Source organism: Cyprinodon tularosa, unplaced genomic scaffold (assembly GCF_016077235.1).
Source record: "Cyprinodon tularosa strain WSP-4 unplaced genomic scaffold, ASM1607723v1 ctg722, whole genome shotgun sequence".
Taxonomy (NCBI): domain Eukaryota; kingdom Metazoa; phylum Chordata; class Actinopteri; order Cyprinodontiformes; family Cyprinodontidae; genus Cyprinodon; species Cyprinodon tularosa.
Window position 1 is genome coordinate 7575 of NW_024039477.1, and position 11978 is coordinate 19552.

Genomic DNA, 11978 nt, shown 5'->3' on the forward strand with positions numbered 1-11978 from the left:
GTAACGTTATCAAAACAAATATTAGCAAATAATTTCACAATCTTAATTATTTGAAAATTGTATGCTTTATAAAGTTCAAAACACATATATAATCAATAACATTTAGTTTGTCACTTTCAGCCGTCCATACTTTCACTTTAAGACAGGTCATACCTGATTGGTAGTTCCGCCACCGAGTCAAGATACTGACCAATCACAAGAAAGAGGGCGGGGTTTGTTGTAGAGAATGCGGAGGCAGTTTTTGACAGTCATGTTATGGTTACATTAAGACGGTGACACAGCATTAACCAGATTTTCACGGCTTCATAAAGCTGGAATTAGCAGGATTTTCCTTTTTTTAAATCAAATTTTTACTCAGATTAGCTTTTTTTTTTTTTTTTTTAAATCGCCTCCACTTCCTGTTGCTCGCTCGTCAACCAGTCAGGAAACTTCGCTGTGGATTTATTATTCCTGTAGCATCATGGCCCAAAATAACTCATCTTTTCCCGTCAAACTTTACATTTACGATATATCCCGAGGAATGGCTCGTCAGCTAAGCGCTGCTATGCTAGGTGAGTTTAGCCTGAACTTAAATCTGATGAAAACAAATTAAAATGAACCAAAATGTAGATCGCTAATTATATACCATGTTGATTTTCTCAGGGAGACACTTGGACGGAATATGGTGTGTGAACCTTTTATATGGCATATTTATAGAAAAGATTTTCATGTATTTCTGTTTTAAATCCACGTTTTGTTTCCACAGGCACACAGGTATTGTTGTCCACGGAAAGGAGTTCTTCTTCGGTGGAGCAGGAATCAACCACTGCCCTCCTGTAAGCATCACTTCCACATTTCCAGCAGCGAATACATCAAATACTGTTTATTAGTGAAGGTTTAATGAGGCATCTTGAAGCGTTTGGACTCATTGACAAACTGGATTGATGCTGCGTTGATACTTTCTCGCAGAATACTGACACCTGCTGGACATTTAAAGACACTACAGGCAGCTTATTGGACAGGCTGAACTGAAGTGATTTGATAACCTAGAGCAATGATATTATTTAAGTTATTGTAGATCATATTCTGTAGTCTAGTTGTAAAAAAAAAAAAAATTGTTGAAGCATACATAGCCTAATTAATATAGTCTATTAACTAGTGATGGGTATTGATACTGTGTCACTGAATACTGACACCTGCTGGACATTTAACAACACTACAGGCAGACTCAGACTAAATTAACACTGATTTGATTACATAAAATCATATTTAAATCCATTGTTTGCTTTAATGCATATTTAATATTTTAATTTAAACTGAAAATATGTGCCATATTTTCTGATTTTTAGACAATCCATAAATTTGAACAGATAACTGGAAAATTTGAGTGAGCATGTGGGACTAGGATTTATTTATTTAAGAAAACGACTACAGGAGCAACAGCAAACTAAGAGTCCATGTGAATTTGGATAAGCTGAGTGATAATTGAGAGGAAGAGGATGACATAAGAAGAAAATCAATTAAAATATGAGATCAGAATCGTCCCTCTCAGCTAGAACACCTCTTTTCCCCTGATTGAACTGCTCTGTCTGATACATTGCTGTTTTTTCTTCTCTAAGATCAATTTTTCTCGATTAATTTGATGATAAAACAAAAAAAAAATCATAATTTTTTTTGGCAGATGTGTTGCTCTGACAGATGCGCTTATAAACACAGTTTAATGAATCAGTCAGTTTGAAACAGCTCCTGTATCGGTAACGTGACTTTCTTGAAACGATACGCGCACCGATACAGTGTTTTGCTGTTAGAGATCGACACATGCACCGACACATCGGTGTTGCAGGACCCATCACTACTATTAACCTAAAGCAATATGCATGGTATGTTTCCAAGTTTGAAGACGTTTCGCTTCCCATTCAGGAAGCTTTTTCAATTCAAAATGTCAGGAATGTCATTCACATTTCCCCCTAAATATTCACGTTATGATATATGTTCATATTATTTATTGGCTGCATCGAAACATATTAAAGATATTTTCAATTTAAACATAGATATGGAATAATACAATATAATCAGTACTTGAGTTTAGGGGGGTGAGGGGGGGCAGCATTCCCCTTCTTAAAAAAATCTAAAAAATCATCCTCCTTCTTAAATGACCCCCCCACCCCCCATACCATCCTCTGTGACATTTTATTACTGAATGTGTAAATTTTTTTTTTATATATATCAGTAATGGCCATAATATTACTGGCAATATAATGTGTAAATGTGAGTTTGAGGTATTATACAGTAGCCCTATGGTATAAAACCTCAAACTCAACGCTATTTCTGACATTTTGAATTATAAAAGCTTCCTGGATGGGAAGCGAAACATCTTTAAACTTGGAAACAAAGTCCAGTGGATTGTTTTAAATTTTTTTAGGATGACTATGACCTGGATGTCTAAGAACCTTCACCAGCATGCATGGTATGGTTGTTACATGTCTTCACCAAGGCACCTTCTAGTAGAACTGCAGTCAGTCTCTGGACTGGCATGGCTATCACTGCCTCTGCAGAGTTAGCATGGCTATCACTGCCCCTACATAGTTAGCATGGCTATCACTGCCTCTGCAGAGTTAGCATGGCTATCACTGCCCCTACAGAGTTAGCATGGCTATCACTGCCCCTACATAGTTAGCATGGCTATCACTGCCTCTGCAGAGTTAGCATGGCTATCACTGCCCCTACAGAGTTAGCATGGCTATCACTGCCCCTACATAGTTAGCATGGCTATCACTGCCCCTACATAGTTAGGGGCAGTAACATAGTTAGTTACGCAACTATGTTACGCAATGGAACGTTACGCAATGGCTGAAACGTTCCTGTTCCTTTTAGGCTGCTCCAAAATTCTTGATCCTTTTAATGATAAACCGCAAAAGATGAGAATTTTTTTTTTTTAGCAGATGCATTAGTCAGTCAGTCAGTTAGAAACGCCTCCTGTATCGGTCACATGACTTTCTTGAAACGACACGCGCACCGATGCATCGGTGTTGTTGGACTCATCACTGCTGTTTATTTTCTTGCATCGCGTCCATTAAAATCTAAACTATTGTTCTTTTCAGTCTGGTACCATACTGGGTGACCCGGAAGCAGTGGTAGACCTGGGCTCCACTGAGGTGAATGAAGATCTATTTATGGAATATCTGGATTCACTGGCTGAGTCCACATTCAGGTAAAAACTTCACAGGACAAACAGTGGCCATCTAAGGTTAAAAAGGGAAAACTTTAACAAATAACCTGTCTGGACACCATTTAATTAATCTTTAGTCGCAGCTACTTCCTCAGTGTACACCTTTTAATCTGTTCATTTAATCCAATTAACCTAAAATTAAGCTGTTTGTATTAAACTGAGCTGGAAGTCTGTATACATCAGTCTAACCGATGCTGCCGATTCTTTAAAAAAGAAATTTGGGCTCATTTATGAAGCCGATATTCCTTTTTCTTATCTCTATTTTCATGATTAAAAAAGAAGGTGGAAGAGCTCATGAATCGCTCCATAATCACACATTATTAACCCCAAATCTGCAGGTTTCCCCTTAAAAGCTGAATGTAAAAAGGGATTTATTCAGAGTGAGTGTAATCATAGTTCAAATTCAGTACAAAACTGGTTAATGACAGAAAAAAATAAAATTTTATTGACATCTTAGTCCGAGGCGTCCATTCAATCTGCTGGCTGATGTTACCAACCCCATACCAGCGGTGCTGATTTGATCGGATGTCACGAAAGAAGCATAAAGAGCTGCACATTTCCTAAAAGAGGTATTAAGGTTATTTTTAAAGGTGAATAAAGGTTATTCTTTTATTGGAATTGTACATGATGTGTTGCATTGTAAGCAAAAATGTTTAAAATGATTGATTGTAGTCTGGGTGCACCATTTAGAGCCAGTCTATATACTTTATATCTACTAAAAGATTTGTGTTTTAGTTGGAAATGTGTTCTTCTTGTTATTTTGTCAATGAAACACGGAAACATTGCTTAGGTAATTTAAACAAAATTAAAATGTGAAACTTATTTCTTTAAAATCTTTTATCTTCCTTTCCTTCATTTTTTTGGTCCAAAGAGCGGACAGCTATCACGTGTTTGAGCACAACTGCAACACCTTCAGCAACGATGTGGCACAGTTCCTCACAGGCAGAAAGATCCCTTCCTACATTACAGACCTGCCATCGGAAATACTCGCCACGTAAGTCGAAGGAACTGTTTTGTACTGACGGCCGCAAACACTGTGCGAGGGAATTATTTCTCAGCAAAGTCAAAGGGTTCTGCAAACTCAAAAAATATAGTAACAGACACCAAAAAAATGAAACAAGAAAACACAAAAAACAAGAGTAGCAAACGCAGAAGAGAGACCAGGAAACACAAAACTTAAAAAAGAAAGGAGTAAAAAAAAAGATTTGACTAACAAACATCAGACTAGTAAAAAAAAAAAAAAAAAGACAAAACCCCCCCACAAAAATCAGACTAACATAGAAAACGTATGCAAGGAGAAAAAAAACAACAGTTAAAAGCACAATGTTCAGCTTTTAGCCACTAGGGGCGCTAGACCTGTTACTGCCCTAATTTTACTTCTACTAAACATTTAACATGATTACAAAGACATCTGACTGTATACTAGGAACAAAGTTTGAACTTACCAGTCTAATAATAAAGTTGAGAATAGAATCGGTTTTACATTTGACGAGAAGGTTTAAAGTTTTTCCTTGCCTCAGCAATGACCAGTACGCAAGCAGGCGGAAAAATAGTAGAGCTAAAGCTGAGCTCCATGAGGATATAAGAGCCTGTGGTCGTAAAGCGCCACGTTATTCCAGGTCACATGACCCGGCCAACGACGGCGTGGCTTCTCCTCACTTACATAGTCGGTATTTGAAGAGGGGAGCCCCGCTGATAGCATTGATAGTATCAACCTCTGTATATTGGCCTGAGGAATCATTTAAAATGACTCCATACCAGTAGGGGGAGCTGATCATCAACTCGTTGGACCAGTAAAAAGACATTACCAAAAATAAATCTAGCATGCTACAGGCACCAATTTTTGAGATCAATTTGCGCCGTTAATCCTGGCGAATGCGCGAGGGCTAACATCCTGCGGCTCTGACAGCAGCGCTGAGCGGGACTCCTGCAGGAGAACGGGGTTGGGATGGGGGAGGCGCCCCACGGCAGCAGCTGCCACTGGAGGACAAGAGTTGAGACGATGCATGCTTTCACGTAAGAGTCTCCAAAAGCCGCCAGTGACACCGTAAAAAGTCGCCAGATTTGTCGCTAGTCGCTTTTTTGAAAAATGGTCGCTGGAGGGGTCTGAAAAGTCGCTAAATATGGCGACAAAGTCGCTGAGTTGGCAACACTGAAATTGTTTTGGTTGCACAAAAATTCAGCTGCAAAAAAATTCAACCGCAGATGTGTTGACCTTTTGGTGACCTCAAGCCAAAGCAATCGACGCTGGAGTGAAGCCGCTTCTAGCCAATGAAATCAGCTCATTTTGGTCACGTGACAAAACAGTTGGGCATGGCTTTGTTCTCGACTAAATGAAGCTGAATGAGGAGTTTTTCTTGTTAAATAGATATGATTACATAACGTCAGGTAGCTACCAATAGACAGCCATTAGATTTTTCCATGTAATGGGACTGGATGAAATAACTGAGCCCATCACAGCTAGTGTGGCACCTCCGTCTGTCAAGGCTCTTGGTTTGACCAAATGAGCTAAATTCATTGGCTAGAAGCTGCTCGACTGCATTGAGTCTAGATTGCTTTGGCTTGAGGTCACCAAAAGGCAGAGATGGGGACTTGAGTTTGACTCGTACTCGAGTCGCACTTAAGTCGCATATTTAATGACTTCAGACTCGACTTGGACTTGCATTTAAAGGACTTCAGACTCGACTGAGACTCGTGATTTCTGACTTGTGAACAATATTTTATTCCAGTGTAAAAAAACTTATTCAAGTGTTTGTTTTACTAACTTGACTGATCGCCGCTCGCCTTACCCGCACACAGAAGAGGTAAAAAAAAAAAAAAAAGTAGCACTTGTGGCCAGTATGGCCCCACACTCAGTCTTTGACACAAGGGGGAGCAAACAACTCAAAGACCCAAACCGTGAAGCACTCAAGTTCAAGTGTTTTATTTATACAAAAAGCCACAGCAAACGTGGCATAATAAAACAGTCCTTTTCTTCTCCTGATAAAACCTAAAATTCGAACGCCAGCATCCACGCGCCAAAACCCCGTCGGAAGATATATTCCTGTTTATGCTTTAAGCGAGGGGGAGCGCTACTTACAGGCGAGGTTCCTCCTCTGCCCTAATACTCCTTACTGGGCCATCTGTGCACCCGCCTGCCTCTCCCCCGGCAGCGCGTCCGTCTCTGTCACCTGCAGATTCCGTTCTCCTTTCCTTCAGACTCCTTTTATGTCGGCTTTAATCAGCCCTTGCTCACACCTGAGCGCAGCAATTACGCAGCGCAATTAATGCACTCCGCCTCCTCAGACAACTACTTCAGTCCAGTGCGCATGGATTGTCAGAAGGGAAAAAGAAACCAAAACAACCCAACATGCAGGAAAAATTCAAAAGTCTAAAATAAAGGAAAACAATCATGTAAAAAAGAAACATCAAAACATGCAAATCTCAAGAAGAAAATACAAAGAAAAACAAATCATATCTTCCTCTCCAAACATGCAAAGCATAAAACTAAAATTTAAATGAAAGAGAACCATAAATCCTATTTTTCCCTGTGCAACACACTGACGTCACTGACGCAACAGTACGTGAGACATATGCCCGTGCGCATGCATGCATGCAACCCATACAGATATGGAAGCGATGATAACCCCCCCCTGTTTCGGTGCCACCGTTCATAATAACCTTTGGCTACAAAAACTTTACATAAGGCGGGAATAAAAGAGCAGCAAACTGCAGCTTCTTTAGAAAAAAAATACATGATGCTTGGTCCACCACATCTAACTTTATCAGCCACAGTGCAGTGCAGGTGTACAGCCAGGGACATCACAGACATAAGGCAATAATTCGGTACCTTATTATTTCATGCAACCTCCCCTTGTCTTTGATCGACAAGCCCAGCTTTAAAAGCTTCATGGCAGTGGCAGTGGTAGAGGAGAAATATGTTGTGAATAATGTTGTAAATTGGCGCTAAATAAATAAACTGAATTGAATTGAAAATACTGCCCGCCAAGTCATTAAGTTACAAAAAGTTATTGCCACAATCTTTCTTTTATAAAAGTATTGTTATTGTCCTGCTCTTAGGGTTTTTCTTTATCTCTTGTAGTTGCTAACCTCATGTATTAATAAAAGGCAGGATTGTGATTGTGTTTTTTCCCACAGTCCTCATTTTCACTTAAAAATAAAAGAGCAGACATTTACTGCTAAAACTAGAAAAAGTTGTAACCACAAATGTCAGGTAAATACTGTAAGAAAATAGTTTCTTTTTAAAGAAAAAACAATGAAAATGCAAAATTTATCTGGAAATTTTTTTTGCGTGTGTGCTTTTTTTATTTGTATTTTTCATTTAGCAGTTCAAGATAATAATTCCATAGATATAATAGTGACCTTTAAGCTATACTGTCTCAGTGACGGAGATGAAAACACAAGGAGAAACAAGCAAGCACGCAAATGATTGCACTTTTTTTTTATTAATCAAGTGATTAGAATTTTTTGTGCGATTAATTGATTATTGCGACAGGCCTTCTCAAGACTTGAGACTTGACTTGGACTTGAGCTCTCAAGACTTGAGACTTGACTTGGACTTGCAAAAAATGACTTGTGAACATGTCTGCCAAAAGGTCAACACATTTGCAGTCAAATTTTCACCAGATAAAAATTCAATGTAAGGTATGGAAGAGGATTAGAGCCACTGGAAAAAAGAAAAAAGTTAGCTGATTTTAAAATTTTATTTCAGTTTAGTATGGGGAAAAAAGTCAGAATTCTGAATTTTTTCTTAGAATTCTGACTTTTTCCTCAGAATTCTGATTTTAATCTCAGAATTCTGACTTTTTTAAATTGTCAGAATTCAGTCAGAATTCTGAGAAAAAAGTCAGAGTACAAAATAAGGCCAATTCCATTGCGACTGTTTTTCTTCCATAAAGGAGTTGCATATTTCTATCAGTGAAGGACGGTTGGGATTGCTTTAGCCTTTGTATAACTTTAGTGCTCTGCTTCATTCTGCAGGCCGTTTGGCCAGGCGCTCCGCCCGTTGTTGGACTCCATGTCCATCAATCCTGGAGGAACCAACTTCACTGGACAGCGATAAATGGAGCTTTATAACATTCGTCCCAGCAGCTGGCTGTGCTAGCAGTCATGCTAACCTGCTATCATCAGGGCTCTCTGTCTTTCTGCACCTTAAACTGCCTGCTGCAAACTTACTGGAAGGCAAAGCAACAACCTCAAGAAACTGAGTTCAACCTAAATTCAGACTAAATCTGCACAGAATAGCTAAAAATTCTCCCTTTAAAGACTTGATCAGCTACATTAAGCATTGCTGTGCTTCCTAAAGGTGCTTTGTACGTTTTAACACATAATTGGATACAATTGAAGAGATTTAAGATTCTAATAAACTGCTTGATTTATACATGAAAAAACAAAATATTTTTCCATATAATATACTTAAGTAGGAATTTTGAATCCTTGCTTTAAAAAGCTTTTCTTCTTCTGAAACGCTGGCCTTAACTCTAACGACCTTTCTCTAATGGCTGACAGGTTTTACAGCACAGATTTAGAAATTATCCTTTTTTTTTAGATGCCCCAGTGTCTCCCTACAAGCTTCTCTGTTTAGCGTTAGTTTTGGATCAGCTGCAGAATGCCAGGACCTCTGTGAGTTTTTGAAAAGCTTTATTTTTAATCAGGATTTTTGAATATCTATTCAGCTTCATGTGTCCCTTTATTTTTAAATCACAGGAAAGGATCATTTTGAATGGAGTCTATACACACAGTTTGTGTTTTAGTAGTAGGTTTTAATTTTTATTTTCGTTTAATTCCTGCAGCTTAAAGTCAAATGTTCCACCAAGGTTTATATGGCCTTTTATAGCACTGCCTAGAAAACCATCTTTTGTTTGTAAAATCAGTTTTAAAGGTATTCTCTATTTGTCATGCCAAACATTGATTATAAAGCACTTTAATGCTTTGTAAACATAGGATGTTTTTGTTTAAAAACCCCGGACCAATCACATGACATACCTCTCCTTTCCTAATTGTGTTTTTTTTTGTTGGACCAGATTATTTATTCACCATCAGAACCAGGTATTTGTAAAAACAAAACAAGAGGCCTTATTAATGGTGTTGGGTTCAACTCAAATGTATTTGTGTATTTTGTTTCTTGAATATTAAAGGCCTCAAAGGCAAACAAAAAAACTCTCTTTAATTTCATCCGTCTTCTCTTATTTAAACTGTTGTTGTTATGGAGTTTTCTGAGTGAAATCTAAAATGTTGAAGTATAACTTTTACAAAAAGAGTTTTGTCAAATGTCTGAAAATGCTGACCTAATTCTGAAATATTAAAGTCTTTCTGTTTAAAAAAAAAGTCTGTCTACCTTTTATTTTTATGAGATTTGGAGTAAAGATTTTATTTCAATAGATGACATATCAACACCAACCACGCGATGGTGCCAGAGAGTCATAATCTATCAAATTAAACCTTTGCTTTTTTTTTTTGTACTCACAAACTGGATTTAGGTAAAAGTAGTAATAAGTAATGAGATATAGAAGAAAAGTATAAAAACGAGAAAATCCTATACACTACTGTTTATGCTCTAAAAACATTCTAAATGACTTCGTTTCAAGTAAATTCTGGATGCTAACCACTCAGGACACTTGGAATGCATTGGACGAGCAGTATGGAGGAATATTGACACGTTTTTTGTGGACTTTTATGGACCTTTCTGCCTCGGGCACCATAGACCTCCATTACTTGAATGTCAGCAGACAGCAAGAAGCCTCCCAGATCTCCAGATGCATTTGAGATATCAAAAAAGTACTCCAGAGTGTTGTTCAGCATGGGGGTGAGTAGAAAATGAAGGCTAATCATGTTTTGGGTGTACTATTCCTTTAAGGAAAATAAGTTCACACTACTAAATAAAGCAACACAAAACTTAATGTCAAAATTTCAAATGATTCTTTAAAATCTCTGCTTTTTAAACCATTTAACAGATTTGTGCCAGAAATAATCTTCCTTTGAGAACAGAACATGCAAAAATGTAAAAGTAGCTACTGAGCGAGATGCAAATACATTTATTTTAAATTATACATTTTTTTTTCCATTTTACACCCTATTACTACAGGGTTTCCGCGGGTCATTAAAAATCATTAAAAGCCATTAAATGATAATTTTTTTAATTAAGCCCTTAATTGGCAGTACAATTCATTAAATTTGATTATCGTTACATTAAAATGCTTCACAAAAGAAGATGACAAAGGATTTAGCTGCGTTTGTATATATATATATATATATAGATATATATATATATATATATACACTGGCTGGCCAAAAAAACTCGCCACTAAAAAAAAGGTCACTCAGTCTAATACTTTGTTGGATCGCCTTTAGCTTTGATTACGGCACGCATTCGCTATGGCATTGTTTCGATAAGCTTCTGCAATGTCAAAATATTTATTTCCATCCAGTGTTGCATTGATTTTTCACCAAGATCTTGCATTGATGATGGTAGAGTCTGACCGCTGCCCAAAGCCCTCTCTAGCACATCCCAAAGATTTCTCAATGGGGTTGAGGTCTGGACTCTGTGGTGCCAATCCATGTGTAAAAATGATGCGTTATGCTCCCTGAACCAGTCTTTCACAATTTGAGCCCGATGAATCCTGGCATTGTCATCTTGGAATATGCCTGTGCCATCAGGGAAGAAAAAGCCCATTGATGGAATAACCTGGTCATTCAGTATATTCAGGTAGTCAGTTGACCTCATTCTTTGAGCACATACTGTTGCTGAACCTAGACCTGACCAACTGCAGCAACCCCAGATCATAACAGCGCCCCCACAGGCTTGTACAGTAGGCACTAGGCATGGTGGGTGCATCACTTCACCTGCCTCTCTTCTCACCCTGATTGGCCCATCACTCTGGAACAGGATAAACCTGGACTCATCAGACCACATGAACTTCTTCCATTGCTCCACAGTCCAATCTTTATGCCCCCTAGCAAATTGAAGCATTTTTTTCCAGTTAGCCTCACTGATTAGTGGTTTTCTTACTGCTACACAGCTGTTCAGTCCCAATCCCTTGAGTCTCTTTGCATTGTGCGTGTGGAAATGCTCTTACTTTCAGTATTAAACATAGCCCTGAGTTCTACTGTTATTTTTCTTCTATTTGATCTCACCACACGTTTAAGTGATCGCCGATCACCATCATTCAGGATTTTTTTCCGGCCACATTTCTTCCTTGAAGATGATGGGTCCCCACTATCCTTCCAGTTTTTAATAATGCGTTGGACAGTTCTTAACCCAATTTTAGTAGTTTCTGCAATCTCTTTAGATGTTTTCTCTGCCTGATGCATGCCAATGATTTGACCCTTCTCAAACAGACTAACATCTTTTCCACGACCACGGGATGTGTCTTTCCACATGGTTGTTTAGGAAATGAGAAGCAAGTCTTCTTCTTCTTCTTCTTCTTCTTATGAGATTTTATGGCGGTTGGCAGACTTGTGAATTGTGCATTACCGCCACCAACTGATATGGAGTAAAGCAAGAAAACAGGAAACGATTCACCCCCCCCCCCCCCCCCAAAAAAAAAAAAAAAAAAACCTGTGTAACTTAAACCAACATAATACTAAATCACATTTGCCCATATAATTTTAATTTACTCTAGGTCATCGTAATTCTGCCAGTTTCTGATGGTCCCATCGGTCCTCCCATCATGCTTCCAACCATCTCCCAGTTCAAATCTTTAATGTCCAGATATTTTTCTGCAGCCTTCACTATTATTTTGATTTTTTCAGTTTTTTTTGTTGTCTGTGC

The 11978-nt window shown here is 38.3% G+C and overlaps 1 protein-coding gene across 1 annotated transcript; it reads left to right on the forward strand.

Moving 5' to 3' along the window:
- Positions 1-218: 218 nt before the first annotated feature.
- LOC119772651 (desumoylating isopeptidase 1-like) lies at positions 219-9532 on the forward strand. Its single transcript, XM_038269166.1, has 6 exons — positions 219-551; positions 643-664; positions 746-815; positions 3081-3190; positions 4080-4202; positions 8189-9532. Exons 1-6 carry the CDS (start codon positions 461-463, stop codon positions 8268-8270), a joined length of 498 nt encoding a protein of 165 aa, XP_038125094.1. The 5' UTR covers positions 219-460; the 3' UTR covers positions 8271-9532.
- Positions 9533-11978: the final 2446 nt, after the last annotated feature.